Consider the following 26,963-nt stretch of genomic DNA (forward strand, 5'->3'; position numbering starts at 1 on the left):
TACAGTGAGAAAAGCATTCTTGTCTACAGCAGTATGCAAAATGTTGTGAGCTCAGTTACCTAGAGCCTTAGTACATGTATATGGGCTATACAATTCAAACATCTTAACTAAATGAAAATCCTGCTTTGTCATTTACCCTAGGGTTGCCAACCTCCAGGTGGGGCCTGGACCTCTCCCAAATTATAACTGATCTCCGGGCTACAAGTTCCCTGAAGGAACTGGATGCTTTGGAGGGTGTACTTATGGCATTATACTCTGCTGAAGTCCCTCTCCTCCTCAAACCCCACCCTCCTTAGGCTACACCTCTAAATCTCCAGGGATTTCCCAACCCAGATTTGGCAATCCTAATTTATCCTCAGTTATAGATATAGATATAGGTGTTTGCAGCAGTGCCTGCCTGCGAAGTGTCCTATGCTGAGTGTCCCTTTTAACTTTGAGGGGCTGCACTATCAAAAAGGTGGTCCTATCAGTTAGATAATTAGTAGTGAGCCATCTGAACTTCCCGTGATAATGGGAAACATAATCCCCAGAGTAAATCCTATTGTCTCCCTTTCTCATATATTATGAACACTGTACTCGTTTTCATAGAGTGGGAGAGGAGCAGGAAAGAGAGGGTGCTACTTGACCAGGCTTAGCAGGGCAACAATCAGGAATTAAGAAGCAAATAATATCACCATTGTTGGATTAGTGAGATTAAAATTCCAGTTTACAGCAAACAGGCACAATTTCAGTCACTGCTGGGGCATTCAGGAGCCAGATGTCACAATGACAAATTAAATTCTGTTTTCCCAAACTATTCTAGGAAAGGTGAATAAGGGATACTTGACCGTCACTGAATCACCTCATTCATAAAGAGAATTGTTAGAAGAAAGATAGTTCAATATACTGTAATTTGTTTCCAAATATGCACAGTAGACAGGAGTTATTTTACAGCTTTTGCTTTCAGCAGCAACCTTTTTGTTAACTGTCTAGAAGACAAAAAAGGGTGTTTTAGTGCACACTTCTGATAGTGAAACCTGTAAGAATCAGTACACTTGAACCAGATGCATTCCATGTTGGCAGTATTAGTAACGATCCCCAAAACTGCAATTTGAGTTTGAGGATGTTTCAAAGAGGGTTTCACTGATACATAAATGCTTTGATACTATTGGATGCATAACTCATGTGTACCCGTAAACCTGATCGAGGAAGAAGTGTGTTTAAGTTTTATTTCCTAGTCCCAAAGATTATGTCAAATATCTTTTAAGGGTTGGGCTTTAAAGATTTCAGAAGGCCCCATCTGTTTTGGGACTGTTCCTGTTGATTGCGTGGCTGTAAAGTACAAACTAGTGAATTTGCATTTAGTGCCACATTGAAGTGAGTGGAACCATGGCTTCAGTCCAAGCAGACTGGTTTAAGTGGTTTATGATTTGAAGCATTGCTTCATCCTAAACTAATTCATTTTTAATTTTAGTTCAATTTGCTTTGCAGTACAGCATCAGCAATATGCATTGTTTATTAAGACAATACAGAAGCAAATCCATAATGCTCACAGCAAACTATAAAGAAAAAGAAAACATGGAAGCTCTTTAATGATGGGGAGAGGGGAAAGACCCAAGAATTAACATTAGAATTGTGGTAAAATGTAGTTGCACATTTATTTAGCTTAATGATGCTGGTTGGGCATTTATTTAGCTTAATATAGTGGCACGTTTATTTAGCTTAATGATGTTGGTTTAGCTTCAGCAGCAGCTGAAAACTGTAGAAACAGAAGAGTTTTGAACAAAACTTTGGAGAGGTAGCAGGGGAGCAGAACCCACCATTAGATACAAGGGGCAATAAGAGAAGTTTCACAATGACAGGAATGAAGAGCATGGAAGTGAAGGTCTCCTGAATGGATTAATGGTGCAAAGAAGCAGTAAGAGCTAGGAGACTGGTCGAATATAGAAGTGTGGTTCTGTCACGGTGAAGAGCAGACTGCAGTTTTATGAATTGTTACTCCCTCTAATTTGTTTCATTTCATCTCATTTCTTTTCACAGATTATTATTCTGTTTTGTATTGTCGAAGGCTTTCACGGCCGGAGAACGATGGTTGTTGTGGGTTTTCCGGGTTGTATTGCCGTGGTCTTGGCATTGTAGTTCCTGATGTTTCGCCAGCAGCTGTGGCTGGCATCTTCAGAGGTGTAGCACCTCTGAAGATGACACTGAGAGATCTCTGTCTTTTGGTGCTACACCTCTGAAGATGCCAGCCACAGCTGCTGGCGAAACGTCAGGAACTACAATGCCAAGACCACGGCAATACAGCCCGGAAAACCCACAACAACCATATTATTCTGTTTGATTATTCTGTTTTTATCTGAGGACTATGTTTTAATTTAAGCTTACAATATGTTTGCTTTCAGACATCAATATGGCAGGAGAACCCAAACCATACAGACCAAAGCCAGGAAACAAGCGGCCAATTTCTGCTCTCTACAGGTATGTTGTTTTATAAATTCTAGTAAAGGGGTGTTTTTCCTTAGGTAATCTTCCCCGCTAATGATGAAAACTGCAGAACATCTGTATGTCTGTCCTGTTTGCCTTGGCACAGGAGCCTTGCCTGAAAAAAATGGTGGCAACTATTGGACAATTTCTGAGAAGCTACAGCTCCTCAATCTAATGCTTATATTCAACCCACCCTTTTCCTACCAGGGTGATGTATATTTAGTCATATGTCTGCTCATTTGTCTGGGAGGAGGGTGAGAGATGGAAAAAAAGAGCATGTGGATAACAGGAAATAAGGCCTGCCCCTACTTCAGTTTGCTTTGATACTGTTTCAAGCATTTTTTTCTCAGCCCAGCTCACTTTTGGTGTTTTCTTCCAGGATGGGAGAAAAATGCTTCAAACAACTGGGCAAAGCAAGGTAAGGTGGGGTAGGGTTGCCAGCTCCAGGTTGGGAAATCCCTGGAGAGCGGGGCGGAGCCTGGAAAGGGTGGGGTTTGGGGATGAGAGGGACTTCAGTGGGTTATAATGCCATAGAGTCCATCCTCCAAAGCAGCCATTTTCTCCAAGGGAACTGATCTCTATGGCCTGGAGATCAATTGTAATTCCAGGAGAGCTCCAGTCACCACCTGGAGATTGGCAACCCTAGGCAGGGGAGGGGGAGGTTAAAAACAGGGTTTTTCTGTTTTAAAAGGAGCACCCCCCCCCACTTTGCCCATGAAAGACCCAAGAATTAATATATGTGGATCTTCTCCTACCCCCACTGTAACTAGTTTGGTCCTAAGAAACATTTCCCCTGAAACCAGGCTTCTCAATGGTCCAGGCCCACTGGAGAGTCCCTCAGCCACAGCCTCCTGCCTTCAAGAAACTGAGGAAATGAAGGATAAGTAGCATAAATAGTAACATATTCTAAGACTTTTCCCTAGTCTCTATTGACTCTGTTGACAATAGATATTAGGATAGTGGAGAATCCACGAAGGCTTTCAGGGGGGCATCTCATTACCCCCTACTTCACTCTATATTTATTAATTTACTGCATTTATATACTGACTTTCTTCACAATAGGCAGCCAAAGCAGCTTACATTATTTTCCTCTTCTCCATATTATCCTCATAACAACCTGCTGTTGCTGAGAATGCGTGACTGGATCAAAGTCACCGCATGAGCTTCCACAGCAGAGTGGGGATTTGAATCTGTGTCTTCCACATCCTATTGTGAAATCTAACCACTACAGTACCCTGGCTTTGGGGGAAGGGAGACACAGAAGCAAGCAGCCAGTCCTGAGTTGTCATGCAAGTCATGTGGTATCAAATCCCCTGGGGGTTACATCTGACCTGACCCCTATGAATCCACCTTCAAAGTCCAGAACAGTTCTGGAAAGGGCCCTGTCCCCTCTCACTTTCTTTTTACTGACAGAAACCAAGCCTAGAATACTGCCTGAACTGTTATGTTTGCCTAGCAATAGCCACTGAGGGCATCTAAGCCTTAATAGGCAAGAGGCGCGCACACACACCTACCTGGGACACTGATGCCAGGACAGACAGGCTAGAAGCCCCTGCCCAAGTCCTAGGGGGAACTGGCCAGAACCCAGAAGGCCAAGGTGGCTCCTCATGAGCAGAGGCAGCCAAGCCACATCACCTGGAAAGGCCCTGCCAGCCCCATCCTGCAGGAAAAGATAAGGGAGCAGGGAGGAATGAGAGGAGGAACACCTGAGGGTGTCCCCAGCTGGGCTATATCTAGCCCCACCCTGCAAGAAAGAATAGGAGGGCAGAGAGAGAGACTGGGACAAGAGAGGGAACACCTGAGGGCATATCCAGTTGGAGGGCATCAGGGATAGGAAAGAGCCTGGGAGGGAGGGGGAAGTTGGGAGAACCCCTATAAAGGCAGGCTCAGTAGAGAGCTCATGGTGGATTGTGTAGGAGTGATGGTAGAGTGGAGGAGAGTGGTGAAGGAGCAGGGAGTTTAGGAGAATATGCAAGTGAAGAGGAGAGAGAAAGGGAGAGATAGGAGCAGAGGCAAGAAGCGGAGGCAGTAGGGATCTTGACAGGTTGCGCAGGCCTGCAAGTGGTAGAGAGGGAGCAAGGGTGATGTATACCTCCCCTTCTTCCACAGAGCGGGACTATGTGCTGTCCCTGTCCACGTCTGGGAGCTGCAGTTCAGGCACACCAGCACTCTGTGCAGCTGCACCCCTGCCAGATCCTGACACTATTCATAAACTGACTTAAACCTATCCCTTTTTTCTTCATAGTACTTGTCTGTAAAGACCTAACAATGCTTTTGCACTCTACTAGATTGTTTTTATGTTGTATGTGATACTAATTGCCTCCACCTGGGGATTTTGCCCTGTGTGGCCAGCCACGTGGACTCACTTTTGGGAGGAACATCCACTTGACATTATGCTCATTCTGAGCATGATCCATGGTGCTTCCATACATGCAAATGAACCACCTCCTTTGTTCCAGCTCAAAAGAAAAGGATGAAGTGGCTACAGGCAGAGCTTTCATGTGGATGCTGTCCTTAGACTCCTTACGGCTCCAAAATGGCCAATTAAGTTCCACATTCCCCATTTTAAGCCCTTTAGTAGGCTTGCCACACACACACGCAAAGCTCCTCTGCAATGCTTGGCACACCATACCTGAGCTCTGGAACAGAGAAAGAGGGTTGCTGGGCTACAAAGGGGGCAATATTACTGTCAGCCATCAGTGCTTCTGCAGGAGTGTGGTGGGAACAGCAGTGAGCATTGCAAGGGACAGGGGTGGTGTCATCATCCCCACACACCACTCATTGCTGCTTCCGTGGCTTTTCTCGTCTCACGTGGAAGAAGACATACAGCACAACTGCACTCAGAGGATAGCACTTCCATAGGTTCTTTGAAAATATGAAGATCCTGCAAGCCCATGAAGCCAAACAAAGCGCTGTGTTTTAGAAATGCATTGAGAAAGGTTTTTTTTTTTTAAGTCAACATTAGGGAGCCTTGAATGATACAGTGCAACAGGAAGTCATGCGTGCCGAAGAGTGGTGTGGTCCTGAGGACAGAATTCTCCTCTTATAATTAAACACTTGTTCCCACATAAAAGAAATGCTTCCTAATTGTACTGAAGTCTGAAATTCAGTAGCTGAGCAGTTGCTATTGACAGAAAGGGAATAATGAAACGGCCTTTTAGTAGAAGAGAAGTATGAGATTTGATGATCTCTTTATTATTCTCGCTCTCTAATGAACATCATTGTTCACTTCAGAGTGCTGATTTGGAAATACACAGAAGAGTTCTATGTTATACCACAAATATAGTATGAAAGTCTATAGATTTAGGAGAAGAGAGGTTAATGACTCACTAGAGGTAACAAAAATAACATAACTGAAAAAATCTTATAAGAGAAGCAGAACACAACCCCCATCTCATCCACAGTGTTGGAGCAGCCATTGTGTTTTCTACACCAGTAGCTTCCATTTGGACTTGTTCTGAAGCCACTGTGCCCTGCAAGGGCACTTATGTTGCAGTGAATAAGAGAGATGAAAGATTCTTTCTCCATCTTCTCTTTTCACAGCCTAGTATCAGTTTTTCTGACCTACCGGTCAGCTTGTGCTGGCCAGATAAAGTTTGGATCCTACCTAAAATTTCCATGCACAGAAGGATCCTTGGCAGCTGTAACCCAAATCCCCCTCCCCATTAGGACAGGGGACCCTCAGAAATAGCTTGGGGGCATTAGAGGTTAACTGCAATGGGGGAATCAGCAAACATTGCTTCCCCCTTGTGCACATGGAAGGATTCAACCCATAATAACAAGGCATTTGAATAAATCTGCTATAGGGACGCTAGTCAGCCAGACTGCCATTTACGTCAGTACTCAGAACTCAGTGAATACTCAAAAAGTGTAATTGCAAACTGCATTAAACATTCTCTTTTATGAAATCTGCAATGTATAACGGCATATTTAAACTCATCAAAACTAATGGGGATAAAAGGCACAGTTTAATACATATAAATGTACCTACCTACCGTGTTTGGATTGCACTTATCCCATGAAAGCTCCTTTGATTTCAGTGAACTTCTATCAATGTTTAATCCTACACCCCTGTTAGATCAATGCTGTATTCTTCTGAGTTTTATCTTGCCAAAGCATTTGGTTGTAGTTTTAGTTTTAGTAGAAGTGGTTTATAGCATAAAACTATGCTATAACTATATCACCTGCCTTGACGTAATGATTTCGAGAAAAAGAACATTGATGAAAAGTGATCAGCATATTCATTGGTTGTGATGGGAATCTGCACATAGTAGAGTAATATAATACAAACATCCATGTAACTAGTCCAGGGAAGCTTTGGATTTACGGTTTCAAAAGGAGTTTGCACTGTTGCATTAGGGTCAAAGTAAATAAGAACAGAGATTTCACAGGGTTAGTGCAAACCCAGATTGGCTCTTTAGATCCTGGCTGTTATCCTTATGATTCTGATTACAAATATTCTTGAAATATGCACTGCTGTTCAGATATGTTCAGTATTCAGTTGCTGTTCTCCCCAAAAGGAGGATATTACAAGAAATTGCTTGATAAACATGAATTGCATTTTGTCAGCACAGTGCATAATCAACTGAGTTGCTTGTAAATGTTAGCAGAGAAACTAGAAATAAGAAAATGAAATCTCTGAAGGTGTTAGAGAGGCAGCCAACAGCTTTTGATTACTAATAGACATGTAATAAAGCAGCTTGGATTCTTTGTATTAGAACAGTCAACACCATTTTGCTGAGCCAACCTGGATGAGCTCTTTACAGCTTGTAGATACATAATGACTTTGCTATTCATACTTTGATGCAGGGTATAAAAAAGTCAGATGGCATCAGCTTCATCCCAGAAGTCATTGATGCAGTCAGAAGAGCAGTACTTAAGAATGACAGCTGGACATATATTTTCCTATATCATCACAGCTGATCTTAGCATTTCAGCCACATTGATCTGATTCAATGAAACCCTTTAGGTAAATGACTTAGAAGTTGAACTCTGTTAAACCTTTTATGTGAAAGAAAATAGGATAGAACAGTGATAGTGATTGGCTGTGCAGGTGCTTTCTTCTCAGAGCTCTTGCACACAAGCATACAGTTAGGAAGGAACTGTCTTGGAAGGAAAAGCTGCAGTATATAAGGGCAGAGAAACCAGTACCCCAGCCCCTGCATGCATTCTCTCCAAACACCTTTTCCTCAGATAACAGAAGTGTTATTCAGGGTTTTAATATATATAAGGTAGCCTTGAAATGAATGGGTTGGATCCAGCCAGTTTGTTTGGGTTTTGTTTGTTTTTTTGCTTCATCTCACCCAATTCCCCTCTTTACTACAGCCCTGACTTTTGTACACAGCTCTTGGACTGGTCAAAGTGGACTGGTCCTTCCTTTTTAACTAACAGAAAAGGTGGCTGTGTCCAGCCCTGTAACTCCATCTTCTGGTTTCTAGTCACAACAGTGACATATAATCCACACTCAAAAAGCCCTAGTACTTCCCATCATGTATCACAGAATTCTACTATCCTTAAAGAGCTAGTTCTTGCTTTTATAATTGTTTATAGTCTTAAGTTTATTGATTTAGAACACTTCAGAGTAAAATTCATACTATTGATTCCTATAAAGAATACTCGTGTTGATTGTTTTAGAGCAATTTTGCCCATTTTGCTAAGCAAGTGAAATTGAAAACTATTGGTCTCAAGCCTGCCATTCTTAGCAGAATTATCTCTCTACAAATCCACTGACCTGGATAGCCCAGCCTAGCCCAATCTTGTCAGAACTCAGAAGTTAAGCAGGGATGGGAGACCACAAACCAAGGAAGTCCAGGGTTGCTACACAGAAACAGGCAATGGCAAACTGTTTGTCTCTTGCCTTGAAAACCCTGTGGGGTCTCACCAGAAGTCGGCTGCATCTTGACAGAAAAAAGTTGACTGAAGAGTTTAGAGGGGATGGCACTGAAGGCATGATATAATGTGTAATATTTCACTAACAGGAAAAAAAATCAAATGCTATCTGAGATTCTTCATGAGGAACCCTGAAAAATGTGGGTGCTCAATGGCAATTAGACAGTGTGTGAATAAACTCACATCTTCAAAGTGTATTCTGTTCTATGTAGTGTTGCCATTTAACATCTTGATTTTAGTTTCATTATACTGTTACTAATTTAAATTAAAGAGCAATTGAAATTAAAGGCCAATGGATAATTGCTTTCCTCTATTGCCTGAAACGCTCTGAAGTAATTTACTGCATCACTACAAATCACCTAAAACCACTTAGTCAAATATATTAAGAGAGGGTCAAACTGAGGGCAGCCCTTTTTCGAACAAATTGAATTCCTTCTTGAGAATAGATTTCAAACAGATTTTTAATTGCTATGGTTTATTCACAGGCCATCACAGAGTAATATGTATCTTCAGAGATGACCATACCCAATTGTATCTTTTTATCAGAATGCAGAAGTTTGAGTTTTTGACTTGATTCTAATCTTTACTCTAAAGTTGAATTAAACTGTCACCTTTTTCTTTTGGTTGAAGGGGCTTCTTGTGGATGCCTAACAGTGATGGTTCTAGGATTTGAGGGCCTTCATGTAAAAACCTGGACCAGGTGGAAAATGCAAATAAAGATCTTACCTTCTTGGGTGTTCCATGTAAAGTAAAAATGGTGATGCTGTAGAGGTTTGGGGTCCATGCTCAGTCTCTCTATTCTGTTTGGCCAGCCCTAAGACCCCCACCAGCATTCCCTAGACTGAGTACATAATTTATGGATTTATATAAATTTCACACTATGAATTTTGATATGTTGTTTGTTTAACAGACTTGAATCAAAGGAGCCTTTTCTGTCCGTTGGGTGAGTACAAATCTCTTGCCAAGTGTTATACTATTTTATTTTATTTTATTTATGTCATTTATAGTCTGCCTTTTTCACAGAGACTCAAGGTGGATTACAGTGTGAGATTAGTACAGTCAGTTTCAAGAACATTTCCAGAAACAGTGCCATAGGGTAAATAAACACAGTTTACAAAGTCATAGCATTAGTAAGAATCCATATAGAGTTTAATTTAAAGAAATGCTGAAACCAAACATAAACAATTCTAGGGCTGACATTAGACCACATGAAGTACAAGTAGCTCATAGGAGCACATATTTAAGACAACAGGTAGTATGTAAGGCAACATAGTGGTGAAGTCTATGGTCCTTGTCTCATTAGCACAGCATCTGAGAGCCCCTCCCTACAATACAAAAGCCTTTTTGAATAATTCGGTTCTGCATCATTTGCAGAAACTAGGAGAATGGGGGCTCTCCTGATCTCAGGCAGGCCATTCCACAAGGTAGGGGCCACCACAGAGAAAGCCTGCGTAATGGCTGCTGTTGATTTTGCCCGTGTGCAGGGTGGCACCTGTAGGAGACCCTGTTCAGATAAGCAAAGCTTCTGTGGAGGGACATAGGGAGGGAGGCAGTCCCAAAGGTATGACGGGCCAAGGCCGTGAAGAGCTTTGTATGTGATAACTAATACCTTGAACTGAGTACGGTAGCTGATAGGTAGCCAATACAGTGACTACAAAATGGGGGTGATGTTCATGCTCCTGCTTGCTCATTCTAGTTCTGTTAATAGCTTTCAACAGCAATTAGGATTTAGTATCACCCTCAGTTTCCTGTGGAGCTCATTAAAATTCTGAGACAATATTAAAATCCGTTTATTTATAAGAAGCTTTTCTCTTGAAGTTCTTTCTCAGTACTTATTCTGTTATATATGACTGCTGCAGCTCCATTTCCAATTATTCTGTTGTTCAGTATGTAGGTCTTATCACACATGGACAGAGATCCTAGTCTGCTTATTGTTACATTTGGCTGCAGCCTGACTAACATTAGTACTGGCCTAGTAAAACCTGGCAGTTATTTGCAGATAATTGTATTTCAAAATCATAAGGTTGTTTCGTGATTACACGTCAAATGAGTTTAGCTGGAAACTGTCTAGGCTGGTTTTCCGTAAAAAAGGAACTACACATCTTGGACAATGAAGCAATATTAAAACAGTAATCTAAAAAACTAAATGCAACTAGTTCAAGTTCAAGATTTATTGCATTGGGTGAAAGGCCATTGCAAACGATAAAACAGTAGCAAAAATATAAGCGACGATACAGATAAAACATACAATACAAACTGAATAAAACACTATTGTGCTTGCAGCCTATTGACAGCCCTGTGCTGTCACGAGTCACGACCTTCCCTTGAATTTTCCCTGCTGCAAGGGCAAAAAGAGCGACGAGGTCTCTGGGTCCACAACTAAATGCAACTAAAACTTCAAGGATCAACAATTTTATTCAAAAGCCTTCCAAAAATATTGAGTTGGTCATGTTTTTTTTGCGGGGGGGGGGGGCGTTCTGATGCCACAAGGCATCATGATGATACTTCTTGTAACTCTCAGGAAAAGAAATTCCACAATTTAGAGGCACTGCCCAAAAGACCCTATGGGTCCTAGTTAAGCATCCTTTTGAAAGTGTGAGTTCCTGAAATAAGGCTCACTTTGGACAATCCCAGAGTATAGACAGTTACTTAAAAACATAAGTAGGAATAATGGAAATGATCAGTATATCAAGAGATAATTTTTCCCACTCCTAATTATGTTGTGACCTTCCTATGATGTTCTCTCTTTCTTTTTGGTATCCACTTTTTTACTTACGTTTTTCTGCAAGCTGTGTATAATTTTATATCCTGGCTCTCTGATCCACCTGCTTCTTACAGGCACATGAGCAGTAGCGAGTAGCAAGTGTGAAGCTCTTTGATTTTTAAGACTGTCCTTGTATTTTCTTTGGAGGCAGCATTAGCCATTTGCCTTTAATATTACTGGAGCAGCCCACACAAGCAAGAGCTCCTTTGCAGCACATCAAATACTCTGATCAGGGCTCTTAAGGGTCTGTTCACGAGAGTGTGAAAGCTGCAGTTTTCTGTCACACATGCTGATGTCCAGCTGCGTCCTCCCATAATGCATGGATCTCATGCATTATGCGCTGAATTCAGCCCAGATCAACTTTTGGAATATCACTACAAATACAATGAGCTTTCCATCAATTTGACTCTTTTGAGAGAATCAGTGGTTTACACCTAGAGACTAGAAAACTGATGACAGCTCAAATTGAGCTCATACATCAATAGCCAATTTTGTTTATCCATTGTGTTTACAGAAGTGTCATAGTTACTTTTTATCCTGAGGTGTCTTGAAATCTGTACATGGTTACTTTAAAAACACTTTGGAGATCAAAATGTTAGAGATCTATAAACTGATCTTTCTCAGAAATAGGCTGCAAATCCAGGATCTCTTTTTGAGATGGTCGGAGTATTAGCAGAAGCTGGTTGTGCGCTAGTGAAAGGAAGAGGCAGCGTTAGAATAAAATCCACATGCTTTAGAAAAGAAATGGATACTCTTTGTTGTTAGAGAAATCCATACTGAGATAGGAAAGAAGATGTAGGCGTTCTCGCTATCTGTCTAAGCTAGGATGTACAGAGATTCAGAAAGCACATGTACTTTCATGGAGGTCAGAGAGAGCGAGAGAGCACAGAGGCAGTAAGAGAAAGAAGCAGCCAGAAGGAAAGAACTTTGCTGAGAATAGCAATCTGGGTAACAGAGACAATGGAGGAACAGACAAGAAGGAGGATTACCACACTAGCTCTACTGCCTCTGAAATATTGGGGCATTTAGTGCAAGGAAACATTGCACATTCCTTCACTTCCAACAAGGAGCATAGATACAAGGGACATATCTAGAATTCTGAATCCTGGTTAAGAATAGATCCATTTTGTAATCTGCAAGGTTCATTTTGCAAAGGTAAATAACATTCTACCAAATTACATAACTGATATATTCCAGGCTGGAAATGTGAGTTTCTCTTGGAGAGGAATGATTTCCAGAATAGACCCAGAACTTCCTACACTCCACCTCACAATTTGCTCTGCACACTTGTTGGTGCTTGTAGGTGGGTGGCTTCTACATCGTTCCTCCCTACACATCATTTAAAGGGTTGGTACCACACTCTAGCTGTCCATTCTGGAATTGCCCGATCATTGGAAGAAAAATCAGAGGCTGTTATTGGTTTCCTTTGAAGGTGGCTCTCTGCAATCTTAGCAGTGACTCTATGAGGTTTTACTGCTGATTTACTGAAATGATGGTTAGCCACCTTAAGCCAGAGCCTGTGGTCAGGGAAAGGAAGGAGAGAAATATTTTAAACAGAGAAGCAGCACTTGGCAAGCAGTCACGATTCAAAGAAATGAGCATTTTATCTGCACATGAATTGGCCCGCTGCAAAGTGCAGGATCGCTTCCAGGGCGGTGTGCAATGATGTCACTCCTGGGAGTGACATCATCGCACCACCCCAGGAGCACATCCGGGAGGCCTGTTTCCTCACCTTTCACCCTCACTGGCCAGGTGAGTGGTGGCAGGGGGCAGAGGGTGGGAGTGGAGGATCCTCTACTGGGGGACCTGGGATCCCTGTGAAGGCCCTCTGATATTCAGGTTTCTGCACTGTTTCCTCAATACCAGCAAAAACATTAGTTGGTAATTACTGGCACCACTCAGCAGAATGTACATTGTATATTGTCCAGGGGAAGATAAAGCACAATCTGATATTACTTTGCTAATTTTCTAGATTTATGTATATTTAGTAAATAATATGATTCCTTGACTTCTTTTCCTTTTTTCTGCTGATACAAGTTTATTGATGTTCCCTCTGTTCTATAAGAGGAAACTTCAACAAACTTGCATCAACAGAATTAGATTGCACTAGCAGCCCCTTGAGGCAAACAGTTTGTCTTTTTGATGATACCATTTGGTAGATAGCAGGTAAAACTGAGTAGACTCTACTTTTTTATATAGAACAAAGACGCTATTACTAAATTGATAGTGTTCAGAAAATCCTTTGGTTCCATGTAAGTTTCATAGAAAGATGAATTTTATATTCTGGTTTATATTTTATCAGCTATAAACTTGTCCTGCTGTGCAGAGTATTCATAGAAAACATGACGGGTCTCAAAGCCCAGTATTGATGAGTAAAGATAATGGGCTCTCGCTAGAAGGAAACTGAAAATGCTAAAGCTAAAATAAGCAATTGTCTCACAGGTGAGAAGAAGAAACTCTTTCATGCAGTTTAGAGGATACAGATAGGATAGTTTGCTGTAGGCTGTTCTGAGAAATTATTATGATAGCTTGATTCAGTAGACTGTATCAAAGCAATGGTGTGTCTGCTGATAATGTCTAAGGTAGCTTTAGAGACAAATATGATTTAGGTTTACTGTGTGTGCAGATAAAATACTAACTCACACTAGAATAGGGGGAATCTTACCTTGTCCAGTCTCAGCCATCATATCAAATGGAGTATGTCACACAGTGTGTGGAAGCTTGGGATATTTGGTTTCTTTTAGTGGTGTTCTAGTGTTGGATATGTATATTGAATGCTTGATATTAAATGCATTGCTTCAGTTTGCTAATTCTCCAGACCAGATCCTTGTATTATTCCTCTTAATAGATTTTGGAATGTTGAAAATCTCAGTCTTGGAAATGAATAGGCACCTTGCCACTTGACCAAAGATCCCTTATAACCATTGGGTGGGTCACTGCAGATTAGGGGGCATTCCTTTGGCCAGGTGCATTCCCTAATTCAGTATCTCCAAAAGCATAAGCATTAAGGAGTGGTGGAAGGAAATGACTGCCTACTGGGGAAGCAGATGTGAGCAAGGTGGAGGCACGTGGGGACAGCATCTGCATATTCCACCCCCATGCCACTCACTGCTGTCCCTGCCCCCCCCCCTGCTGGCGAAGAAGTGCTGATGCACCAATGATCACACCAGGTTTTTCACAGTGGCACCTCCCTCCTTTTCTTCCTTTGCTCTCACTTAAAACGGAAAGCCCTGGGAGCCTCACAAGCTGTGCTTAGAATAAGCATGACATCATGAGAAAGCACCTCCCAAAAGCGAGGGAATCCATCTGTCCACACAGGGCAAAATCCCCATATAGAAGCGACCTTAAATTCAGACTATTTTAGTGTGGATTTGGGCCAAATTAAAACTAGCTCACATTCATACTGATCAATGTCTGATACATACTCCACACAGTAAAAATGGACCTCAAGGAGAATTTTTGGTCTAGGACTCTTATTCCCCTGGTGACCCAGGAAGAAAATAACTGCTGCAGCAACTCAGACTTCAAAGTATGGTACTTGTTATAATTTATACTCAATGACCTGCTATCTATATTTATTGTTGTTGCTGCATAATAGAATTGAATCCAATGTAAATTTCATTGATTTAACACCCTTTACTAGAGGTTGGATCTTATGACAAACTTCCACTTACTGAGAAAACTTTCCTCCAGTGAAGCAGAAGCCTCATTCTGCAGAAGCCTCATTCTGCTGGAACAAGGCTGTTCAGAGGATCTAAACCTGGAAATCGTTTCTGGGCTGTAGAGCCATTAAAATGACTGGGAAAGGCAGTAGTTGAAGACAGTATAGTAAAGTCATCATGCATATTCATTTCTTTTGTTTGGTCAAAGAAGATTTTGAATTACTTGATTAGCATATTTTATACAGGTTGTAAAATGTGGATTATTTGGTGTAGTTTTTTGGCGGGGGAGTGAGTGTTTAAATTGAATCTATAGTAAAATGACTACTTTCTAGGCATATGATAATGTTGTGGCCAGACCAACTATAATCACAGTTGTGTATATCATAGGATTACTTCAAGGAAACAGATACAAAAATCCTTTCATTCATTAATTATAGTCACTGGTTAAAAACTTTTGCATTGACCAATAAACTGATCTTACCACAGAAGAAGAAAGACCTTGCACCTATTTCTTTGGAAATTGTTTTCCCCATTTTTCTGAACTCTAGTTGTCATCTGGTAATTAATGGTTGTTTAACATATTGTGCTTTTCCACTGCATTTAGTGCTCCCTGGGCTACTATTCCTTCTGGGAGTACAGAATGTTTCCAGAGTTCTGTTTTTGTGCTTGAAAGTGATTATTCTTTCAGGTCTGATGCTACAACAGTAATTTTAATTTATCAAGGTGCCATTCAGTTAAATGCAGTAGGAACATTTTCAAAGCTTGAATTCATCACTTATTCCTATATCTGTCAATGAAACTCTTCTATACCTGTCATGTCAAACTGCTCTACAGCAACATCTAGCGTATTACCAATAAATTGGCTAATCAATCATACATGTGTACAGTTTGACAAGAGTGCCCTGAATATACATTGAAGGTGGCATACATTTGCAAGAGTGGCAACTCATTACCTTTCAGCCTAGAAATATTGTTACACCTTACACAGTGGAAGGAAACCATGACACTTGATTTGTCCATTTACCACTGGAAAACTTTTTCCATTTAGAGATGAGTACGAACCGAAATACAAACCAAACTTCATGATGAACCAGGCTGGTTAGTGGTTCACGAAGCAGCAGTTCATCAGAGCCCATTTCTGACAAACCGCCACGAACTTTAGGCTGGTTCGTTTGGTTCATTTTTTTGGTTCATCACTGCAGACAGCCTGGTGCCAATCAATCAGTTTTCTAGGCAACAGGGGATGGACTTCTTGCAGACCTTCTGGTGTCCTGGAAATGGCCTTCTGCTAGCCCGGAAGTGACCTTCTGCTGGCCCGGAAGTGACAATTTGCTGACCTGGTTGGGACGTTTTCACCAACCAAACGAACTGGTTTGCGAACTAGGACAGGTTCATGAAAGTTCGTGGTTCGTGAAATGCGATGAACCACGAACCTCACCATTCATTTTTTTCCCGGTTCGTACCCATCTCTAGTTATAAAGCATCAATAGGTAAAGGAGGAGGAATAAGGGCATCATACCTCACATAATCTCAAAGGTCATGTCTCAGGTGGGAAAAGGCAATTGCTTTTATCAGATGCTAATTCTGCTAATGCCTTACTGAGGTAAATGAGGATTATGCAGGAGAGGGGAAAGATTTTGTAGATGGCATCTCTTTTATCCACTGTAGGTCGAATTCTTATGCAAAGTGCTAATAAGGCATCCATAAAGCCCTGGTGAAAGTTCAGTTCATTTTGAATAGGAGCTTCCTCTCTTACAGTCTCTCTTAACCCTCTCTTTCAATTAAGCTCTAGTTCTTTTGAGCACTAAACAAGCAGAGAGAACACAATGGTTGTTGTGGGTTTTCCGGGCTGTATTGCCGTGGTCTTGGCATTGTAGTTCCTGACGTTTCGCCAGCAGCTGTGGCTGGCATCTTCAGAGGTGTAGCACCAAAAGACAGAGATCTCTCAGTGTCATCTTCAGAGGTGCTACACCTTCGACAATACAGAGAGAAAACAGATTACTATATTTAGGATTTGCACGTAGTGTGGTAGATTAGCTGCTCTAGTCAATTTCACATTTAGCATTTAGCATAATTACTACAGAACATATTTATTCACTTCTTCACAATGATGTATGGCCACTCAGTCCTCAAGTTAGTTTATGAGGCTGCTATGCAGCTTGCAACCTGCCAGCAGTTACCTGAAGGTGCTATTTATGGGATCAGGTGCTTTCTACACAGGGGCTATCAAGTCTACAAGGGCTCAGTAGTATTCCCTAGCCATTGTTTCCTTAGTAGACAGAAGCTGACAGTTGAGTAATTTGCCATTGTTTCCTTAGTGGACAGAAGCTGACAGTTGAGTAATTTGCCTTTTGGGATTTTTGTGTTTTCTGATGGGGTCATCAGTGCTGTCATTGTATTGGAAGTGATTTCTTTGCACATAGATTTAGACATGGGAGCAGTATTTATAATGAGATCACAACATTATCCCAGTCATATTAGTCTTCTACTGCTGATTTAAACTGTTGCACTGCATTTGACAATATGTGGAGAGTTGACCAGCCTTCCACTGCTGAATTAAATATAATGCACATACTCTCCCAGTCACATAAAATGGACTCGGTATCAGAGTTACATCCTAAAATTGCCAGCCTTGTTCCACCCAAATATATCTATGTAAAAATGCCACCTCTGCTCCTTTCCATAGTAAAAATTTGCATTACCCACTACATTATTAACCCACCCCTTTCCCCAGGTTTTCTGGAATACTCCGTGGCTAGGGTTTTTTTTTTCCTGTCCACAAACACCATCCAAACCACATACCTTAAATATTCTGACAAGCAGTGTTCCAATAAGACACCCACAAAGCACCAAGAGTAAATACTATTGTGACAGAATGGGATTTTAAATTAAAGGTTTACTAAGTACAGCACCCAAAGATTGGTTGGGAAAGGGTTAAAAACTGCTTGAAGGGAGAATGACTGACAGGCTGCTCCCTTCCTGTGACTAGCCAGTGAAAAGGTAACAATTGGTGCTGACAGAATTGTTGAAGGAGTTGAAGTTTGGAATCCGACAAGAAGGATCAAACTAGTAACCCTCTGTGTGAGGAAAAAAGGAATAAGTTTGTCCTAACTGGGACAGCTTTAGGTTTAAAGAAGACTTTTCGTTAAGTACTTAAGGGTGAAAGCCAGCACTGATTTACACAGACAAGATAGAATTGGAAGTACAGAAGAAGTGGGTAGTGAAAGGAGACTCCCCTTCAGCCAAGAGAACAGGGTTATGTCTTTTGGTGAAGAATAATTGCTGCCAGGTGTCTAAAAAGGAGGTTTGGCTCTGAGTAGGGCCCTGGGTCTAGTGTGTAAAGGGAAAAGAGTGTTGTATTGAAGTCAGAACACCTAAGCTGTAAAGTGAAATCTATGAAGAAACCTTGTTAATGTAATCTAAGTCTGAAACCACCAAATTCTCACTTTTAAGACCTGTAACTACTGGAACTAAGCTTTAAGAAGATTATTGTGCCGAATGCTTGTGAAGTATTCTGTTCTACAATTAAAATTTTCCTCAACTTTTCTTTCCCTGCCTATCTATATACCAACCCTGCCAGTTTAATAAACCTGCTGTTTCCGTTTGAACTTTACTTGGCCTCTAGTGCCATTTCATTTGCAGAAGATGTGGGCTCTTGCTTCTCCCCTACCAAGCAATTAGGTTGGAATATAAGTTATCAATATATATGTCTTAAGGTGTGGGAGAAAAGGAACTTTAAACTATACCCAGAGACACACTACCAGAAGCTGCCCAGCCCCAGCAAGCAATCTTGACCATTTTGGAGGGAAAATCTGCCAGTGAGAGAGTAAGTGAGCTTGTGTCATAATAAGTATCCTTGTGTAAGTAACTTTACTACAGGAGCATAAATGCTTAAAACAGATAAAGCTCTATTGGCTTCACTTTATTTTCCCTATATGTAAAGAAGGAGTTTGCTGGTTTCCAGGACCACAGCAGAAGTGGTTGGAAGAGAAGACACTATTGGAAGGCAGACTATCAGCATAGAGAGCATAGAATGGGAGACTGCTAACAAGAGATGGTGAAAGGCATCTTTCAGCTTATCACTGTAGCTTGGAGAGTGTGCAAAATGAAGCTGGGAAACAAGCCAGGGTTAAGCTAGGAGGTCTGAGATCATGGTCGAATCCACATTCACCCATTACCCGCATGTTTATCGGCTATCTTCCGTTTGCCTCCAATCCGTGATTTTTTCCTCTTCGTTCACATTCCTGCTTCCAATCCATCTTTCTCACGCGTCCCTCTGGTCACACGGCCGCTCGAAAACCGCTTTTTTGGGCGGTACCTTTTTTCCCGCCCATTTTTTTAAATTTTTTTGAGCGCACTTTTCTGTTATTTCGATCTTGCCTTATAAAGAAACATCATTGAAGATAATGATGCCTCTCTTTCCCCCACTGACAGCACTGATGGCTCTCTCCCGTTTCTTTTTTGGAAATTTGGAAGCATGTGGGAAGCTTTCGTGGGCATTTCCTATGCAGGACAGTTCAGTGCCTGAATTTTACTGAAGTTTCACTTCCTTGGAGTGTCATTATTTCGATATTTCATAATTTCGATATTACAGTAATATAAAATAAAAAAAATAAAAAACAGTTAAAAAGGAAGTTTTGCGAGTCCGTTCTAAGGGTGGATTCACCCCAAAATGATTTTGCAAACTACCAGATTTGATTCAGAAACAGCATAATCAATAAATCCAATGCTATGAAGTCAAAAACAGTCTTTTGCAGACTACGGAGCACTTGCAAGTTGAATCAGCCAATAGGAACTCTCAGAACGGCCGGAGAGACAGGAAGAGGGGTGGTTTATTAAAAAAACCACGTAAATTGCGCATTGGCCCGTTCACGGCCACCGTGAAACTCCCGTTGAAAACCTGTGACCACATATTCGGGAGAAATGCGAATGAAATGCGTCTGTTTAATGAGGTAATGTGACCAGCACTGGGGATTGCGTGGGGAATGCGGGGAACATGCGACTTAGAATGAGTAATGTGGATTTGACCCATATGTCACATGAAACCAAAGTAAAGATTGTGATTAAAAATAAACCAGATCCTGGTTTCAGGTAATCAAACTAAGCGTGCAGTTAATGGGTTGGTCTGCATTTAGATGATCAATTTACCATTGTTAGTTTAATTAAACTATAGCTTTGCATGACAGCTGAGCCATAAAATCAGAGCTCCTTTCAACGTAAATTACACTATTCCTAGTCCAGTGCACTTTGTTGATGTCATTCCTGGAAACTGGATAGCAACCCTAAAAGCATATTGCAACACCGTTCGAAGTCCTTGAGCTCTATAGCTTGTTTTCATCAGAAAAACACAGAATTTCAACAGCTGAAAATTTATAATGGTTCATGCCTATACAGCACATAGATTTCATATTGTCTGACAGAAACACTTGATGATGTTGCACATTCTTATTTCCTTCTTCACTTAAAAATGGAATCTGAAACCTGAAAACATATATTTACTTACCTCATTTATAGTCCACTTTTCTCTCTTAAGGCAGATTACATCATTTTAAAACAATACAATAAAAATAATGTAATATATGCAACAAAATGTACTAAAACAGGATTATGAAATTTGAGGCCCTAAGCTGGATGACTCAGCTAGCCTGATGTTGTCAGATCTCAAAAGCTATGCAGAGTCATTCCTGGTTAGTACTTGGATGGGAGTCCACTAGGAAGTCCAGGGTCACTCACTACACAGATGCAGCAGACAGTGGCAAACCAGCTCTGTTTGTCTTTGGCCTTGAAAACTGTATGGGATCACTATAAGACACCTGTGACTTGATCGCATTTTCCACACAAAATTGAAGAATAGTACAATAAAAACAGTGTAAACAATAAGAACAATAAACTGTGTGATGAAAAGTGCCCAAGACATTAAAACTATGATGGTGGAAATCAGGGCTTTTTTTCTGGGAAAAGAGGTGGTAGAACTCAGTGGGTTGCCCTCAGAGAAAATGGTCACATGGCCGGTGGCCCCGCCCCCTGACCTCCAGACAGAGGGGAGTTTAGATTGCCTTCCGCACCACCAAGCAGCGCAGAGGGCAATCTAAACTCCCCTCTGTCTGGAGATCAGGGGGCGGGGCCACTGGCCATGTGACCATTTTCAAGAGGTTCCAGAACTCTGTTCCACCGCATTCCAGCTGAAAAAAAGCCCTGGTGGAAATCAACCTCAGGTCATAGCTAACTTATGGAGGCCACTGCTGGGGTTTTCAAGGCAAGAGACTAACAGAGGGGGTTTGCCATAGCCTGCCTCTTTATAGCAACCCTGTTCTTCATTGGAGGTTTCCCATCCAGGTACTAAACAAGACCAACACTGCTTAGCTTCTGAGGTCTGATGAAACCAGGCTTGCCTGTCTATCCTACAACCCTGTTTTCTTGATAAAAAAGTCATCCAGAACAATTCCATTTTACACAGGAGCTCATTTTATTAGAAGCCCTGAGGTTCCTGGTTTAAAACTAAATTAATACCTGACAAACATGTTTCATGCAAGAGAAGGCCACTTTACTCCACATGAAAAAGTCCCCTGAAGCAGGCTTAATCTCTCTTCATGAGCAAATTGCTTTTTACTTTCTTGGTGGAGACACATAAAACACTTAAATAGTAAATCTAGGCTAATTGCTGCTCTTTGTTATGTAGCAAAGTAATAATGTTTAGTAACAGTGTGCATGTCTGCATATAAATTAATAGCTTTCATTTGCAGAGTGCTTTAGGTTTGTGCTTAATGCACAATGACTAAAATGTAAGAGACAAATGAGGAAGCTGTAGTTATGGTTGGAGATGGTAATTATTGTCAGTTGGTAAATTTAATTTGTTGAGAAACAGACAATAAGGTCTCCCTAAAAAGTCTTTAATGACCTATATGAAGAATATATGCAATAATTTATAAAGCTGGATGATGCTTAGTAATAACCCAGAAAACTATTTCCAGATGATGCAAATATGTTAGTTTGGGTTTCTGTTTTTTTTAAAAAAATTATTATTTTTCACAAATACATAAAACAAACATAGATGCAGAGGAGTTAGCCGTGTTAGTCTGTGGTAGCAAAATCAAAAAGAGTCCAGTAGCACCTTTAAGACTAACCAATTTTATTGTAGCATAAGCTTTCGAGAATCAAGTTCTGTTCGTCAGATGCATGATACAGAGACTGGTCAAATACAGAGGAGGAGGGAGGAGAAGAGGAGGAGAGAGAAGAGGCAATTAGGGGGGGGGAGGGAGCAACCAAAACATTCCTTTGCCATCTCCTTTTAGTGTGTGTATCAGTTGGCTTCAAAGGAAAACTCCTGTTAGTCTGTAGCAGCCAAACATGAGACAGTTATTATGCTTGCCTATATCCATTATCTAGTTCTTCACCTCCTGTATTTCATCCTGCTACATCTTTACCTGTGAGTTACATTGTATCATATATTGCCCTTAATATTACATTTACGTTTAGTCATTGTAATCGTTTGTCATCCATTTATAGAAGGGATCCCATGGTGCGGAAAAGTCTTCTTCCATTTGTCCTTTCATTAGTGAAGTTAATTTGTCCATTTCCGCAGTTTACATTGCTTTCTTTATTAGCTCTTCTTGCTGTGGAATTCTTTGTTGTTTCCAGTAAGACACTAGTAAAATTCTAGCAGCCGTTACTACATGAATTATCAAATGTTTTTGCTCTTTGCTCATATCTGGCATACAGTTTAATAAAAAAGTTTCTGGTTTGAGCAGAATTGGTATCTGCAAAATTGTTTGTATTCGTTTGTGTACCATTATCCAAAATCTATGCACCTCTTTACAGGACCACCACATATGAAAGAATGTCCCTTTTTTACATTTCCAGCACTTATTTGACATATTTTTAAACATTTTAGCCAGTCTATCTGGTGTTAGATACCACCTATGAAACATTGTATATAAGTTCTCTTTGAACGTAGCAGATTTAGTTATTTTAATGTTTACTTTCCATATCTCATTCCACTGAGCAGAGTCAATATTATTACCTAAGTTCCATACCCATAATGTTTTACATTTCTCCACCCCTTCATTTTTTTTCATTTGCATTAGGAAGATATATCTGATAATCTTATTTGTGGAGTATACATTTGGTTGTGTGAATGCCTCTAGTGGGGAGACCTCTTGAGGGGTCTTCACATATATTTGTGGTGCAATTCTTTCCCATATTGTTATAAGGGACCTTATCAAATGGTTTTTAAAATATTTATATTCTAGTTTGGTGTTGAGGGCAGTGGGATGTTTGCTTGTCAGGAGATCCTTGAGTCAGCATACAAAAACAACCTGGCTAACCTTACACTTTTTCCCATGGAAAGGAGTCGTATTAAAGGCAGCATCTGATTTAGAATTGCCAGGTCTTCCTGGCAACTGCTGGGAAGCGGGGCGTGTAGGTACTCGCCGTAATGAACCTGCACATGTGTGCTTCCAGAAGTGACATCATTGTGTAGGGCACAGGAATGTTTCAGGCCAGTTCTTAAAGAATTGGCCCTCTTGCGTTGCTGTCCAGTTATGCCAGAGGCAATGTCATTGCACGGAGTGTAGGAGTACGTGCGCAGCCATTTGCCGGGGCTGCCTGCCAGTGGTGGGCAATTGCCAGACAGCCTGCCTCCTCCTGTTCATTGCCACTGATTACTGGGCACAGGGGCAAACCACTGGGAGTTTGTCTGCCACCAGTGGGCACCTGGCAAACCTAGTCCAGAATTCTGAAAGCTCCTTCAGAAGTGGGCTGGTGGGGATTGTCCTAAGGATGTGAAAAGTGGGGGAGCCAGGAGGACAACTAGCTGCTATGGAGATATAAAATAACCATAAACTGGGCTTGGAAATGATATTTAGTTGCTCTGAATTGTGTTATTGACAACATTCACAATCACAATTACAAATTTGTCTAGGTAATAGTGGTCAATATATACAAATCAAATGTCATTTCCCTAAAAACTCCTAAATCATTATAAAAAGGGTGAATACAAACTAGATTGCCATGTAAGAAAACTACATTTAAAAAAATATTCTCTAGTATTAAAAGGCTTCCTTCAAGGAGAAAACTTACACATCAGAAGAGAGATGGACTGGGTTAAAATGTGTCTCCTCAATTTTGATTGTTTTTACATCAGACAGCAGTATGTCAAACAGTGGTATACACCATCTATATCTAAAGTGCTGTAGTCTCCCCTGCCATCTAAGTCTTCTACTATTCAGATCCTGACTATACATACAACAGAATTGGTGGTAAGTAGACTCTATGCAAGTAAAAATGAGTGCATCAGGGTGATGGACCTTAGCTCAGTTCCCGCTCCTTTTGTGATAGTTTTCTACTTGCAGGGTTTTTTTTAACATGAAGGAACATTCCAAAATGAGATTTTCCCTCTTGCAGTTTGAAGTGCAAAGTCTATTCTATCGCCTCAATATAGTTACCAACTCATTCCATTTTATTCTGCTGTGTGTGTAAAACAAACTATCATTACATTAAGAAATATTAAAGGATAAACTTCCCCCATCTTGAACTGTAACTGAGTTATCAACATAAGCAACGTTGTAGAATACTTCAGGGGGGAGAAGCCCTCTTGCTTTTTATCAAGAATTCTGACTGTCCTCCCATTCCAATTTCTTTCTTATTTTGGCAGAAGGGATGTGTATGTCCACACAACTGAAGCATCATTTAAAAATTAGCCGAATTACATGTACCAGGGGTGTTTTACCCACCCTCCCTCAATCCAATCATATAGAAACAAAGAACTGGGAAGGGGTGACACATGAAGGGATAGGTGGAACTAACATCTTCTATCTTGACAACAAAGGAGTCAGGAATTATGGATACCACCACAAAATTCTACCATGTCAGTTGGTGTCCTGGCCTAAAACCAAAGTTATACATATGAAATCCAGACAGTAACCTTTTTGGCTGTGAGGCAATGTGGCTAGTGATAGGCAGCTCAATTCTATTCTTACTGACTTTTAAAAGGATAGCAACTAGCAACAGGATTGGCGGGAGGGAGGGGGGTAAAGACACTATGTATCAATAGTGTCATGCTACACCATGATGTCATTTCTGGCCGAAAAAAAAGAAGCGATATTAGAGAATCATTAGAATGGAGCACAGGTGCAATGGCACATCCCATTCCCATCACACACACACACCCCATTTCTACATAGCAACTTTGCACAGTAATACTGCACGCAATCTGGTTGGTCATAGCTCTTCTGAGTATAGTGAGAACAACTTATTTAATTGTATTGTACTGTGTTGTTTTTGCCATATTTACTGGCACAGGATCAGGCCTCAAAATATTATTCCTTATTGTTTGATCTCCTGCTGATTATATTTTAGCATTGATGTTTTCTCCATCTTCTGTTCTCAACCTCCACTTTGTTTCATTTCTCTTTTTCATTTTAAAAAGCTCTGCCACATCACCAGTTTGAGTTCAGGTGCTTAAATTAAAATAAGATTGGCTATAATTATATGTCACTTTCCCTGGCTTCTCATTTTTACCTCCTTGTGTTTGTGTCAAAAGAGGATGGAATTACTAATGTAATTTTATTTCCTATCTCCTATTTAGAATAGGTTGGAATTTCAAAATAGAGTATCTTTTAATCCTTTCACTTTATTCTAATCTATTCTGGATAAGTCTGGATGGGCAAATAAGTGGCCACAAAAAACAATTCTCCCCTTTGGAAAACACGCACACACACAAACCCCCTGACCATTAATAATATCTTCAGAGTTCTTTTGCTGTGTTAATACATAGTAAAGACCCAGCCATTCAGCCCTCAGTGTTTGACTATAATATGCATTGTCCTAGGGTCCATCCATCCCAGATTCTGTCAAGCAGACTTCCTAGGTAAAACGTAGACCCCAATTCAAATTGGCAAAACTGCATCTAGGGAAAGAAGGCTTTAAGCCTTCCTTCCTGATCAGGTTTTCAGACCTGAAAGGGTCCTGGGAAGCTGCTATTTGACTCACTGGGACTGCACATGTACCAGTGGGCTACATGTAAGTTGAACACATGAACCTGCCTTATACTGAATCAGACCTTTGGTCTGTCAAGGTCAGTATTGTTTAGACTGAGTGGCAATGGCTCTCCAAGGCCACAGGTAGGGATATCAATTCCCTGCTCCCATCCTCTACCCCCCTACTTACCTGGCCAGCGGGGGGGAGCACCTCCCAGGCCGCTGTGGAGCGTAGGAGTGCTCCCACGCTCTGTAGCAGCCGGATATCGGCCAATACAGGCCGAATCGGGCTAGATCCAAGCCAAATCGGGCCGGATTTGGGTCAAATCAAGCCCAATTCAAGCCGGATCGGGCAGCTGCAGCGTGTGTTCCCTCGCTCTGCAGTGGCCTGATCAGGCCTGAATTGGCCCAGATTCAGGCCAATCAGGCTTGAATCAGCCCAAATCGGGCTGAATCAGGCCATTACGGAGCGCAGCAGCACTTCCATGCTCCACAGCGGCCCGATTCAACTGGAATCGGGTTGTTGTGGAGTTCAGCAGCATTCCCACACTCTGCAGAGGCCTGATTCAAGTTGATTCCAGTTGATTCCAGTTGGCACCAGAGGGTAGGACCCGAAGCAATGGGCTTAAATTACATGCACAAAGGTACCAGCTGGACATTAGGAAAAACTTTTTCACAGTCAGAGTAGTTCAAAAGTGGAATCAGCTGCCTAGGGAGGTGGTGAGCTCCCCCTCACTGACAGTTTTCAAGAAGAGGCTGGATGAATATTGCTTTAGGCTGATCCTGCACTGGGCAGGGGTTGGACTAGATGGTCTGTATGGCCCCTTCCAACTCTATGATTCTATGATTCTACAGGCGTTTCAGTTTCACAGAACTCTAATAACTGGGATTTATTTAGATTTCTTTTTTACCTGATAAAGGACTCAGGATTCTGTAAATATTGAACGTTTGCAGGGGCCTACACTAACAGAAGCTGGTCCAAAATAAGATGTCACGCCTACATCTTCTAGAGTGCCCCCAGTGCAACCCATAACTTCTTCTTTGCTCCAGGAATGATGTAATTTCTGGCACAACAAGGGGTTTTCCGGAGCACTTCGCTCCCAACACCACATTCCCGCACCTTTCTCCCCACCCCCAGCCAGGTGGGGGGGGGGTGGAGGCTGGAGTGGGGAATTATTTTTGCACTCTACTGCTAGCCTGAGAACTGTT

The 26,963-nt window shown here is 41.3% G+C and overlaps 1 protein-coding gene across 1 annotated transcript in view; it reads left to right on the top strand.

Annotated features, from left to right (window-relative positions):
* The window catches only part of RALYL (RALY RNA binding protein like), a 205,340-nt gene that overhangs the window by 139,577 nt on the left and 38,800 nt on the right, over positions 1–26,963 (top strand). The window contains exons 2-3 of the mRNA XM_054985052.1: positions 2,382–2,457; positions 9,263–9,295. Coding sequence (XP_054841027.1) covers positions 2,382–2,457; positions 9,263–9,295 — 109 coding nt within the window. The remainder of the gene's footprint in view (positions 1–2,381; positions 2,458–9,262; positions 9,296–26,963) is intronic.

This window comes from Eublepharis macularius, chromosome 7, assembly GCF_028583425.1.
Source record: "Eublepharis macularius isolate TG4126 chromosome 7, MPM_Emac_v1.0, whole genome shotgun sequence".
Taxonomy (NCBI): Eukaryota; Metazoa; Chordata; class Lepidosauria; order Squamata; family Eublepharidae; genus Eublepharis; species Eublepharis macularius.